The 14312-nt window shown below is 40.6% G+C and overlaps 1 protein-coding gene across 8 annotated transcripts in view; it reads right to left on the bottom strand.

The window, feature by feature from the left end:
* Positions 1 to 3416: 3416 nt before the first annotated feature.
* The window catches only part of gulp1 (GULP PTB domain containing engulfment adaptor 1), a 370296-nt gene continuing 359400 nt past the window's right edge, over positions 3417 to 14312 (bottom strand). For all 8 annotated transcript variants that reach the window (XM_033023788.1, XM_033023789.1, XM_033023791.1 and 5 more), the window contains one exon: positions 3417 to 7052. In XM_033023788.1, coding sequence (XP_032879679.1) covers positions 6981 to 7052 — 72 coding nt within the window. In that variant the 3' untranslated portion in view covers positions 3417 to 6980. The remainder of the gene's footprint in view (positions 7053 to 14312) is intronic.

The following is a 14312-nucleotide window of genomic DNA, read 5'->3' on the forward strand; positions in this document are numbered from 1 at the left end:
CTGGGGGCTGATGTTAAATCCATTTGGCAGCGCTCTATACTGCCAGGGCTGTCCCATCCAGTTGAATTTTAAGTAACATCTGAGTCCATGACTTTGATGGTTTTTTGTCTTGCCTTACCGACCGGCCGCGGAGTGGATCTGGCCGGTGCGGAGGCAACATCAGGCACAGCTGATCCCATTATAGGTGATTCAAGTGCCGCTGGCCGCTGCTAGCCCACCAGCTTTGTCGCAGCCCGTTGGTTTCTCCACCTGTAATCAGCATGGGAAAACACAAAAAGACCACAGAGGACTCTTACCTGCAGGTCCTGGTTTAAATTGTCGCTACGGGGGAACGTCGTTCCACCCCGCCTCCTGCCGTTTTCGACTTGTCAAAAGTCGACGGCCCCATCTGAAAAGTCTCCCGCCCGGCCGTGGTGTTCTGGCCGGCGCGGGACCAAAAGTCGGCACAGCTGATCCCTTACGGGGCTTGTGCCTTCAGCTACTGCTGGCTCCCGCAACTTTGCGGTCCTCCCCAGCCAGCTTCACTCGCAGCACTTGTGGACACTATTTTGTCCAGCTTCCCCCCCGTGTAAAAACAGCGCGGGGATAAAAACTACCGCAGAGTAAATCACTTACCTGCAGGTCGCGGTTTCAAACTTACCGCTGCGGGGGAACGCTCCACCCCGCCTGTCGCGTCGCAAGCGTGAAAGCGATATGACACGCATGCGTCCTGGCGGGGTTCTTCACGTAGTCACTCACGTGACTCCGAAGTAAAATTCTCTCGGGAGGTAGAAGGGACGGCACTTCACCGCCAGATGTTCGAGGTGTGGAGAGCAGGAGTTGGACAGGACTGCCATGTCTGACCACCATGCAGAGTTGACCATGAGGCAGACGCCCCCTCCTCTCCCTTTCCCAGATGCCAGGGTACGGTCCATGCGGTGGATGGAGAACCCTTCAGGCTGGACCGCTGAGTCTGGGGAGCTGGGGGTGAGCCATGTCTCTGTGAAACAGAACACAGAGCATTCCCTCAGCTCCCTTTGATAAAGCAGTCTTGCCCTTAAGTCCTCCACTTTGTTTTCAAGGGACTGTACATTAGCCAGTAGGATAGTAGGGAGAGGGGGCCGAAGGCCCCTGCGCTTCATTCTGACCTGAGGTCCTGCCCGACGGCCACGTTTCCGGACACAATGGAGGCTTCCCCTTTCTTTCCAGGTACTGTACTTGCTGTACCTGCTATTTCTGCGAACCTGCGCTGGAACGGGGATTCCCTCACAGACGGCAGCTCCAGCTCCGTAACGAACAGGGGTTCCCTCAAAGTCGGCAGCTCCAGCTCCGTTGTTCCTGGAAGATCCAGCCCGTCGGCTCTGGGGGTCATCCCGGGGTTTCAAGGTACAGTACCTGTGATCCACAGTCGGGTCGGGAGTTCCACAGCCAGCGTGGGAAAATTTAAAGTCCGGGGTTCCCGCAGCTGCGGGAGATCGCGACATTGCGAGAGCCTTGAGGTGCTCCAGCAGCTTGTCCGAAACGGCACCGATTTCTGCCGTTTTTCTGATTCAGGTAAGTTGTTGGAAGTTGTAGTTGAGCCTTTTCTTTTCCGGAGCTCCGCAAAAGTCGCCGCAGGCAGGCGCCATCTTGCATCCCTAGCTAAAGATAAAGCTAAAGCATTATTGATATTTTTCCAGCACCTTTAGATGTAGGTTGCCCAAGTGTCTGAAGTTTCGAGAAGTGCTGGCATCATGAGGTGACTGTGAGTTTTGTGAGTTTTGATCCTCAAGTCATCTTTTCCTCATCAACTAAAGAACTGAAGGCGTTGATGAATTTCATCATTTTTGCCTGCCGTTACCAAGAGGTGGCTTGGTCCAGTTGTGGGGCCAGTGCTGGGGGTCGGAAATCTGGGCCAGAAGTACAGTTTGAGGCGGATGTTGGTAAGGTGGGTATTTTTACAGAGCAATGGGGTTCTGGATGCTGTTGGGTGGGATGCGAGGGGGAAGGTAGTAGACAAGAGCTTTAGATACCAACACCAGAAGGTGTTATCGATTCATACCTGGATGTCAAGAGTCAAGAATCTAGTCAAGAGTGTTTAATCATCATATATACTGACTGGCAAAGGAACACTGAAATTCTTAACAGCTTAACAGGCCATGTAAATGCAATAACATACAGTTAAAGATATAATAATCATAACACAATCAATTATTAATTGTAATACGAGGTACCCATAATTGTGCAAAATCAAAATCTGTTGTGCAGGATGTGAGGGAACAATGTTCATAATTGATATGACAGTGCATAGATAAAACAGACCACAGCTGAAGCTACTGTAACCAAATTCACATGTTTAATATACTTTCCTGTAGTACCCTTACTGCTGCAACTATTTGGCTAAATTTACCAAATGCAATCAAACTTGAATTGCATTTCTGCCGTACACCAAATTAACTCCTACATTACAGTAGAAAAATAACTATACTTACTCAACACTTGCTTTCTCAAGAATATTTGATGAGGAATCAATAGATGTGAATTATTCGACCTACAATTTTGAAAAAGGTTAATTGGAAAATGAAGGAGACTTAACAACTAATAAACTTTACAACTATATACTGTACAGTGGGTACACTGCACTGTAAATATACTGTACAGTGGGTATACTGCACTATAAATATACTGTACTGTGGGTATACTGCACTGTAAATATACTGTACAGTGGGTATACTGCACTGTAAATATACTGTACAGTGGGTACACTGCACTGTAAATATACTGTACAGTGGGTATACTGCACTGTATACTGTACTGTGGGTATACTGCACTGTAAATATACTGTACTGTGGGTATACTGCACTGTAAATATACTGTACAGTGGGTATACTGCACTGTAAATATACTGTACTGTGGGTATACTGCACTGTAAATATACTGTACAGTGGGTATACTGCACTGTAAATATACTGTACTGTGGGTACACTGCACTGTAAATATACTGTACTGATGGTCTCTCATCATTTCCCATTATCACAGTTATGTCCCATTTTCACCTGTTTCTTTGGCATTCCTCGCTGATAGTTTGCACTCCTGCTCCTAATCACCTGAACTGGCTTCATCAATCTCCATATAGTATTTTGTTCCACTCCTCCCCCCAAGTCTGTGTTGAAAACTGTAAACTCTCCACTTTCCCTTCAGTTCTATTGAACACCCAAAATGTTGACTGTTTTCTCATTCCACAGATGCTGCTTCACTGGCTGAGTTCAACCAACGTTTCTGCTTTTGTTACTGTATTGTAAACTTGATCTGCCTCCATCTTCCAAAGAGGAAGAATACACAATATGTATCTCTAAAGCAAAATTAACTTACTTGATTCAGCACAATCTATATGTATATTCAATAGTACCAGATACTGGTATAACATTGAAAGAATTATCAATCTAAATTATATTTTGCTGGAGATTTTCAAAAATTAAATGTGTTTATTCATTCACAAGAGGTTATGTCAAATGATACTTAAACAAGTGTTATTATTCCATCTCATCACTGCCAAATTGCAATTAAATTCCTGAACAAGAAATGGTTTAAAAGAGCACATTTATATGCATTTAAATTGTACACGTAAAATTAGCTATTTTTGGTTAAAACCTGTGACTACAGAATAACATGAGATGCACCTTGCTTTTTCAAAGAATTAATAACATAAACAGTGAAACATTATGCCATCTTCACAAATATAAACTGCATATGAAAAATATTGGCAAATATACGGACCTTGCTGATAAATAGGATTTGAAGCATTTAGACATTCAATGTGATTAACCTTTAAGACAAAAATAGCTTTTGATATAGAGACAGGTAGGAGTAGGAAGACTTCGTATATATGCATATTGCAAACAAGAAAGATGGTTATGTGAAATACTGGCAAAACATACAGCTACATTTATTATCATTCATAAAAATACTTCAATTATCTAACGGGAATGCCAGATTTAAATGATCCATCCTCATTGCACATCTTGTATAGTGTTGAAGAAATAGACATACAGAACAACACTTAAGATAATGTACCTTAGATCTATACTTTGATTATATCAATAACCTGGGAGGATAATAAACAACTATAATTATATGTAGAGATCAAGTTGCAATTATTGCTTAATTGTGATCTGTGATAGTTTTATTTTTTAAGTACCAGAAAGTTCAAAGTTAGTGTGATTTGATTCATGCTTGAGAAAAACTGGCTTTAGTTAAACTTGGAAATCACCAAGGAATTGCCCAGAAGAAGGGGAACTAGGTGCTTCCTATGATTACCCAAAATTAGTCACTAACATAATTTACACTGTGGCATAGTGCTAAGGACATATGGGTCCTTACTCCTTTGGATCTACATTGGTAATGGAAATCTATATGTGCATGAGTGTGCATGTAGGTGGTTTGTTTGGGTTGGTGGTGGAGGATCTGTTTGAGATTTGATAATATAGTCAAAATAACCAGAGAATTAAGATTCACTCCAAATGTGGGCTGAACTATGCAAGTGAGATTTAATATACAGACGATTTAAAAAAAAAACCCCTCACATTTAAAGAAAGAAATCTGTATGAGTTCAAGGAAAGGTTGAGAGTAAAATTATGCTCCAATAATCCAATTACTGCAGATCATCAATCAGACTGGGCTCCACAGCCAAATCAGAGGAGTGTCAGTTTAACACTAAATGGGCCTGTCCCACTGTACGAGGTAATTCAAGAGGTCTCCCGAGTTTAAAAAAAAAATCAAACTCGTTGTAAGCACGTAGAATGTACGTAGCGGGTACGTTGGAGCTCGGGACGTCTCTTAGCGGCTCGTATTGCTGACGGCAGGTACTCAGGAAATGCAGTAAGCTCGTGAAGACTTGTGAAGATTTTTCAACATTGTCATAAACATGTTGAAAAATGTCCACGAGAGCCCCGAGTACCTACGAGCGGCTATTACTTTAATTCTCCGAGTTCCAATCAGGGGAAACTCGGGAGAACTCTTGAATTAGCTCGTATAGTGGGACTTAAGTATCCAAGGCTGGAATGAGCTGCCTGAGAAAATTTTAGAAGCGGGAATTGTTATTTTTAAAATGGATTTAGACATCTGAAGGGATAGAAAGTGTTTAGAGGACTATGGGCCAAATGCAGGCAAATAGGACTAGCCCAGTATGCCTACTTGGTGGGCATGGATAAGGTGGGTCAAAGGCTGCTCGACTCTAACTGTTATCTGATGTGGCACTTGAGATATGGGAGCAGAGACAAAATCTCTGACGGACACAACACATGTATCCACACAAGAATGAGTAGACTTTCATTATGTCTATGTTACTTTGTCTAAGTTACAAATGCCTCTGAAAGAATAAATCCAATTTTGCTGGCCATGCCGACCGTAAATAGTTGAGTTTATATGCTGAGAATCTGCTCTTCGGCCAAAAGTTCCAATATTAAACTGGTCTTCAGAGTAGGCATGAATCTCAGCTACAGATAGAACATAGAACAGTATAGCACAAGAATGGGACCTTTGGCCCACAATGTTTGTGCTGAACACAATGCCAAGTTAAACTGATCTCATCTGCATGTACATGATCCGTATCCCTCTATTTCCTGTACTTCCATGTGCCTATCTAAAAGCCTCTTAGACGCCAGTATTGTATCTGCCTTCACTGTGTTCCCATTTCTATGTTCCAGGCACCCACTCCTCCCCTGGTTAAAAACTTGCCTTGCGCATCTTCACTAGATTTTCTCCCTCTCACCTTGTAGTTATGCCCTCCAGTATTGGACTGTCTACCCTATTGATGCTACTGATGAAACAGTGTCTTTCACAAATTGTAGATCAGACTCTGATACCTATTTTAACAATGATGTATACATGGGAATATCTTGTATTTTTCCAACCAGGATAAATTAGCAAGAAGAGATCCCTTGCAATGCCTTAATTCCTCTGTCATCCTTTCTCACCTTCCGACCAGCCAGCTTTTCCCATAGGTTTTAGGTGGGAGACCAATGGAGTCTGTGAACTGTGACTCAAATTGTTTCAACATATGACCAAAATTGATGACCAGGGTTAAAATTAGGGGTTTAGTTTTGCAAATGAAATGTCACAGGAGTTATATCAACAGTCTGGTACAAAATTCAAATACAAATAATTAATCTCTCAAACACCAGTCAGGTTGAAGTTAGACTGTCAAAGAATTTACATTTGTATCACAGCAAGGTACCCAAACAACATCAAATTGCAATGTAACTTGAATACAATTTAGTTGGCTTAGCAGCAAAGTTTGGGCTACATATAATCCAGTTATTGCATCCTCCTCCCAGGCAAAACACAAAAGTAATCACAAAGAAGTTTCTTTGTATCAAATTACTAATACTATTTTCAGCACATGACTGAAAAGTGAACATATAAAAATACACTCTTCTAAGACGGGTAAACATAATAGTACAAAGGGAATATACAGGGTTTTTACAATGTGCAGTTTTTCTTCCCAATAAAAATGTTGTTTAGTGGTGCTGATTCAAATCCCTAAGCATCACTATTATTCCCCCACCCCTCTTCATTGCTGCGTCTAACATTTGATGCTTGAACATATCAGATTAATGCAGTTTACAAATACACAATGTAACCCTCCACTGAAAATTACAGATGGAACAAAGCAAGTTCATCATCTATTCATCAAGAAACTCTTTTGAAATCTGGATCCCCTCGATTCACTGATGTTTGTAACTTTAATGCGTTTCTTTGTTAAATGGTAGAATTAAAAGAACAGAAAGGGGGTTCATTAAATGTCAAACCAAACAAAGATTTGTGTTTTAACATTAATCTTGAACAACTTGCCTATGTTATATTTTCCAATGTAAAAGAAAAAAAAACAATGCAAGTAGAATTAAATTCTAATCTGCATAAAGAAGATTTTAAGAAACAGTACGGAAAACAAATAGCATTTTGGCACTTCACTGGCACTCTATGTTTTCAATCCAAATGTGCAAATATTTAGTTCCTTAATGTCAGCATCTGTCATCCAGAGGATCAAGTGAGAATACAGTGCCTTCTAGAGTCAGTCCCATTTTGAACCCCTCCTGAAAAGTGTAAAGGAAGAAAATGTTAAAATCATAGCAATTATAGCTGTTGTTTTCAACAAGACACTAATAGTAATTAAACAATAAACTCCAAAAACAAGCAGCTAGATTATTTTCTTTGCATAATGGTTGAAATGTTAATTTTATAATCCAGAAAAATAGTTAATAAACTGGGGGCAGATCAACTAAAGAATAGTATAATTATTGTAGAATGATAATTATTTACCTAAAAATAAACTATGTGATATTTTCAGAACATCAATCATTTTCGCTCACAATATCGCAGACCCTTGATATATAGCAACTGAGGTGTAAATATAATTCAATTGAATTGTCATCAAACTTGAAACATATGGCTAAACGGAATTGGACCCTGCCCCACACACCACTTTCATTGCTTTCCAGATGGCCACAGTCACACTGTTCCAGCTCCATGTCTCTCACTGTCCAGCCAGCGCCACTGTAGTGAAACAGAGCAGAGTCCACTACAGTGGGACCAGGCTGCAGGTGATGGAAACCAAGCGCACTTAGGAACCAACTTGTTTCCACATTTTGAAACAAATAATAACATTAAAATATTTTAAATGAAAATAATTAAAATCTATGAATGGAAAGTAATTGAATCTTAATAACCATAAAGTTAATGGAAAATTCGCCTTTTTACTGAAGGGTCAGTGAACCTGTCTGAAGAGTCATAGAGTGATAGAGGCCATTCAGCCCAACTTGCCCACACCGGCCAACATGTCCCAACTACACTAGTCCCACCTGCCCGCATTAGGTCCATATCCCTCCAAACCTGTCCTATTCATGCAAGTAGTCTGAAGTAATGGATGCGTCAGCCATGGCTGATGGAAGGCTGAGGGGACAGATGTGAAATACATTTGGCCCCGCTCCTCATTATGGAACTAGTTAAAGTAGCTGAGGAGAACAAACACACTTGTCATCTGACACTCAGTCCATTCTGTACCTCTGTGATGCACTAGAAGCAAAAGGTTCAGAATGTGCTGCTGCCCACAATGTGGTTGAGTATTTACAACATGATAATTTTACATAAGTCTATTTATTATTTCTTCGAATATGAACTTTTATGGATTAAAAGCTGGTTTAATGTAATCTATGTGTGAGAGACTGTTGAATATTAAATTGCATTAATTTAATATTGCTGCTCCTTCATGGATGTTTCTGTGCATGAACACATTTGAACCATTTCCTTCTTATGTGACAGGTAGAGCAGCCACTCAGGTTACCCAAGAGTAACTTGTGATTTTTATAATTTGATTACTTTTCACCTTCTTGAAGAATCTCTTTACATCAAGATTAAAGAGTTTCCACTTCTGTATTGAATCAAAAGCAATCAACAATGCAACATTTACTCCACTTGGTCTTTAAATGGTCTCGATTAAAAAAATGCAATTACCCTGCATTCGACTGGAATGCAGCATTTAAATAGAAAATACTAAATGTTGAGGTTCACAGAGATCTGTAGGCCCTAATGCTTGAAAGATAATGGGTCAGAGTATTGTTACAGCAAGGATCAGGAAGGCTCATGGAATGTTGGCAATCATTGCAAGTAGTTTTGATGCAACTTCACAGGGCACTGGTGAGTGCAAGGGAACACTGCATTTTTAAGGAAGGATATGCTTGCTTTGGAGAATCATCATCATTATCGTTGAAAACATTAGCGAAGCAGTGGTGCTGCTTTCCAACGGGAACGGTCTTGGACACATCACACGTCTCTGTCCTCCAGTTCCTGCGGACTTCCGCACTGGAAGTATAGGATTTTGGTGTGTGTGCTTTATCATCATTCTTTACAATGCTACGTATGACAGTGATCGCAACTTCTACTGAAGTGTGGATGGCTGTTGGATCGCTAGAAGCTCATCCGTCCTTCGACAGGCTTTTTTTTTGGTCCTGCTGGGGGTCCACAGCCCCTTCCTCATCTGGCAAACCAGGTGGGGGAGACGATTTAGTCGCCGACTTTCCGACCATGGAGCAGGTAGCACGGGATGACATGGTACCCGTGGCGGGGGGAACTCCCCCCGACCTGACCTGATAATACAGAGAATGTTTAATTGCTGTCCAAAAATGTTGATGTATGAAGAGAGATTGAGCAGGTAGGGCTCATATTAATGGGAATTTATGTAAATAAGAGCCATGCTTATTGCAAAATTAACAGGATGGATACAGAAAATAGATTTACTTGAATGACGTGATGTAGGAACGATTCTGCCAGGGTGACAGGGTAATAAACTAATTAGATGGGATGTGGTCAGCGGAGAAGGAGGCAGAACTTCCCAACAAATGAATCCTATTAGATGAAACAAACTGGAGAAAAATCCTGGATCTGAATGAAACTAAGATTTGGCTCTGGGTAGTTTGCTGGAGATAAGAGAGGGAGGCAATGCAGCAGAGGCTACTGAATAGATGTTCTCAGAAAAGTTCACAAGTATTTTTCCTGTGTTGCTGGAGGGAATCGGCTGGGTAAAATGGTCTGAGGTGATTTTTAATGGAGGAAAAGAGTTGTTAGTTTTGTGCATCATGAGCACTTAAGTTATGTGTTTACGTTTTAATAAGATTACATTTAATTATTTAAAAATAAAGACCATAGGCCCAGTCTGTTAAATCTATCCTTATATAATAAACGCACTATGCCAGGAATCATTCTGGTGAACCTTTATGTCACTCCCTCAATCATGAGTATGTCCTTCCTGTGAAAGGGAGGCCAGACCTACACACAATATTCCACATCCTCTTGCTATGAAGGCTAACATTTTCCATCCTAAATCCTTGTTGAAATTGCACGTCACTTTTCAAAAAATTAAAATTAAAAACAAAACTGCAAATGCCGGAAATCTGAAACAAGAATAGAAAATACTAAAACAAGAATAGAAAACGGAAAAAAAAAGCTCAGTAGGTTTGGCAGCATCTACAGAAAGGAAAGGAATTGCCTTGATTTTCAGTGATTTGTACACAAGCATGTGCATTTCCTCTGAACACCAGCATCTTTCAATATTTCACCATTTAATAAATACTCCACTTTCTACTTTTGCTATCTCACCTTTTTCTGTAAGCCATTGCTTCTCCTTCTGAAGCTTTTCTGCATCTTCATCAGAACTCACAATGCTAGCAGTCTGATAAACAGATAGACGTATGCAGCATGGAAACAGGCCCTTCATGCACAAAGTCCAAGCTGACCTGTTTACACCAATTTAATCTTATCCCACTTCCTCATCCATCCCTTACACATGAGAGGCAATTTACAGAGGGCAATCAATCAACAAAGCTACACGTCTTTGGGATGTGGGAGGAAACCGGAGCAGCTAGAGCAAACCTACGCGGCCACGGGGAGAATGTGAAAACTCCACACACGGAAAGCACTCGAGGTCAGGACCAAAGCCGGGTCTCTGGTGCTGTGAGGCAACAGCTCTACCAGGTGCACCACTGTGCTGACTGTTCTGTATCAACAGCAACTTTGGATATATTAACTTGAATACCTCATCCAAATCATTGATGTAGATCGTGAACAGCTGAGGCCCCAGCACGGATTGGTGCAGCACCCTGCTGGTTAATGTGTTCTAGCCTGAACATGGTCTATTTATTCATATTCATTTTTTTTGTCTGTTAACCAGTCTACACTGATATATTATCATCAATTCCATTTACTCTAATATTGTTTAATCTCTTATGTGGCACTTTATTGAAAGAGATCTGAAGGCTCAAGTGTAGCACACCATAGTTGTTGTTCTTACCTATTCTGCTTCCTGCAACCTCATAAAACTAAACACTATTTCCCTTTGACATGGGTAGAAAATTGGTTGGCAGACCGGAAGCAAAGAGTAGGAGTGAACGGGTCCTTTTCAGAATGGCAGGCAGTGGCGAGTGGAGTGCCGCAAGGCTCGGTATTGGGGCCGAAACTGTTTACCATATATATTAATGATTTGGAAGAGGGAATTAGGAGCAACACTAGCAAGTTTGCGGATGACAGTATGGTATGGCAACTGCTCTGTCTCCGACCGGAAGGCATTGCAGAGGGTGGTGAAAATTGCAATTAAAGTTGAATCTGAATCTGAATCTGAATCTGAGGTGGTTGCGTGGGTGACCTTGACAGGTCGAGTGAGTGGGCAGATGCATGGCAGATGCAGTATAATATAGATAAATGTGAGGTTATCCACTTTGGCGGCAAACACAAGGGGGCAGATTATCTCAATGGGGTTAGGTTAGGTAAGGGGGAGGTGCAGCGAGACCTGGGTGTCCTTGAACACCGGTCACTGAAAGTTGGCTTACAGGTACAGCAGGCAGTGAAGAAAGCTAATGGAATGTTGGCCTTCATAACACGAGGATTTCAGTATAGGAGTACAGAGGTTCTTCTGCAGTTGTATAGGGCTCTGGTGAGACCACATCTGGAGTATTGTGTACAGTTTTGGTCTCCTAATTTGAGGAAGGACATCCTTGTGATTGAGGCAGTGCAGCGTAGGTTCATGAGATCGATCCCTGTGACTGTCATATGAGGAAAGATTGAAAAGACTAGGCTTGTATTCACTGGAGTTTAGAAAGATGAGGGGGGATCTTATAGAAACATATAAAATTATAAACGGACTGGACAAGCTAGATGCAGGAAAAAATTTCCCAGTGTGGGGCGAGTCCAGAACCAGGGGCCACAGTCTTAGAATAAAGGGGAGGTCATTTAAAACCGAGGTGAGAAAAAACTTTTTCACCCAGAGAGTTGTGAATTTATGGAATTCCCTGCCACAGAGGGCAGTGGAGGCCAAGTCACTGGATGGATTTAAGAGAGAGTTAGATAGTGCTCTAGGGGCTAGTGGAGTCAAGGGATATGGGGAGAAGGCAGGCACGGGTTATTGATAGGGGACGATCAGCCATGATCACAATGAATGGCGGTGCTGGCTTGAAGGGCCGAATGGCCTCCTCCTGCACCTATTTTCTATGTTTCTATGTCTATGTTTCTAACATATGTATAAATATTTGCTTAATTGCTCTGTCATTTTATAACATAATTTCTCCTGTAAGGGACTCTAATATAACCTCTTATTTTCTTTTAAAAATATCTATAGTAGCTCTTACATTCTGTATTTGTGTTTTTTTGTCACTCACATATTCTTGCACTCTTGTTTCCTTTTCATTACCAATGCATGATCCTTTAGGCTGAATTTTCTCGGTGTTCCCAGTCATTATTGTTCTCTCTTCTTTGGCAATAATATAAGCTTTTCCCTTTGATCAGCAGAAAATTGAGTCTGATCTGCAGGGTCCAAACTATTTAGTCTCTCTTGTTTGGATAACTCTCTTGTCTCAGGAATTTGCTTGATAAATGCCCTTTGCCCTGCCTCCACTGTTACTATTTTTTTTCCTTTTAGGCAAGGAGAACTAAACTTTATGCAATGTTGCAATGTGGCCTAACCAACACCACGAACAATTGCTATAAAACCACCCAATTTGTTAACTCCACCCCATATGTAATTAAGGATAAAGCCCTTGAAAACATTTTTGCCATTGGTGTTTTTTTTGACTGGTGAAAATATTGTCACAGCTATGCACACAGATGCCACTGATTTGCTACCTGCTGGACTAAACAATAGGAGGATTTCCTCTCCACCAACAAGAAGTCAACTGAGCCTCTCGGGATTATTCAGACTGGCACAACTCTCCAATTAGGGGGAAATGTTGATGCAAAGTCTATCATGCCCAAGACAAACATGCACAAGTTTGGCCTTCTTATCCATTTTATTTCCTTGAACAGTTGCATATTGCTGGTTAAGCCTTCCCCATGTTTCCTTGATGTGACTAGACATTATGGATGAAATGAGTATTCATGAACCAGACTCCTCAACGATGATCCTTCGAGATTCTAAAATTTAGTGGAGTCTGGTGATTTTGACATGGACATTTATTTATTCTTCAGTATTTGAGGAATAAATTGAATAAAAAGATTGCACTGGCATGAAAGCTAACTGGTGATTTATAAGAGACGCTAAAAGAGCAGAGGGTAGCTCAGAAAAATTACCATATCTCAGAATAACATTAAATCTTGTAAAATCACATGTGTGGCCATGCACTTTTTGTAAGAGAAATCAAAACAGATTAATATCTCAATGAAGAGAGACTGCAAGTGAGTGAAGTACTGAGGTGAAGTAGGCATGAATCACAAAATGCTAGTAGACAAGTTCAACAAGTACTCATGAGATCAAACCATATTTTTGTCTCCATTACAAAGGGGATGGAATTTGAAAATGATATGTTTTGTTAGAATTGTGCAGGGTATTGGTGAGTTCTCAAATGTCCCTCAATTTTTATTGCAGTTTTGGTCACCTCACCTAACAAAAAAAATGGTAACATTGGAGACAGTACAAAGGAGATCCACCAGATTAACTCCTGGGATGCAAAAGTTGTCCTATCATAAGAGACTAAATAGTTTGAGCCTGTAATCCTCCAAGTTTAGAAGAATGAGGGGTGACCTTATTTAAACATATCAGATTCTTGACATTCGGATGGTTTCATTCGTGGAGAGTTTCAAGCAAGGTAACATAAATACAAGATAAGAGGCAGGTTATTTAAGATGGAGATATGTGGACATTTCTATTTCCTTTCTACCACCCAAATTCTCTGCCCCGACAGATGGTGGAAGCTGAATTATTTGAAATGTTTAAAGTACAGGTTGATAAATTTTTAATAGCTTGAGGCACAGTGAAGGTTGTAGAAATTACACAGATGAGAAGTTGAGGCTAGCAAAGATAGGCCATGATCATGTTTAACAATGGAGCAGGTTTAAAGGGTCTGATTACCTATTTGTTCATACTCTTATGTTCTTCATTAGCAAATAATTTTCAAATAATTTTCCAATCTATCAAAAATAAATCCATCCAATTTTTCTAGGTAGTAATAGTTAGGACCAGTTTGGCATGTGGGAGATTCTATTCAATCTATTTCAGAGTTGGGAGAAACAATTGGGGATACAGCAAACTATAATATAACTAGAATATATATGCTTGAATTAACAGTGAATCATACCCAACATTACCAGTCAGTTCACTCTGCATGGTTTTAATGAAATAATTTCTTTCAGGAAAGATAAGTATCACTTAGTAAAACATTAGCAGGACAATTGAATTGCAAGAGAATTGGGCAGATGCTAAATGGGTTATTTTTCCAATAAAGTGTCATGATCGTCCCAGAGTCTTTGTCATCTCATTCCGTATTGGGGATTTTCTTTTCCTTGTCAAATGGTGAACAATACAAGTAAAATCAAAC

The sequence above is a fragment of the Amblyraja radiata genome, chromosome 7 (genome assembly GCF_010909765.2).
Source record: "Amblyraja radiata isolate CabotCenter1 chromosome 7, sAmbRad1.1.pri, whole genome shotgun sequence".
NCBI classification, from domain to species: Eukaryota; Metazoa; Chordata; class Chondrichthyes; order Rajiformes; family Rajidae; genus Amblyraja; species Amblyraja radiata.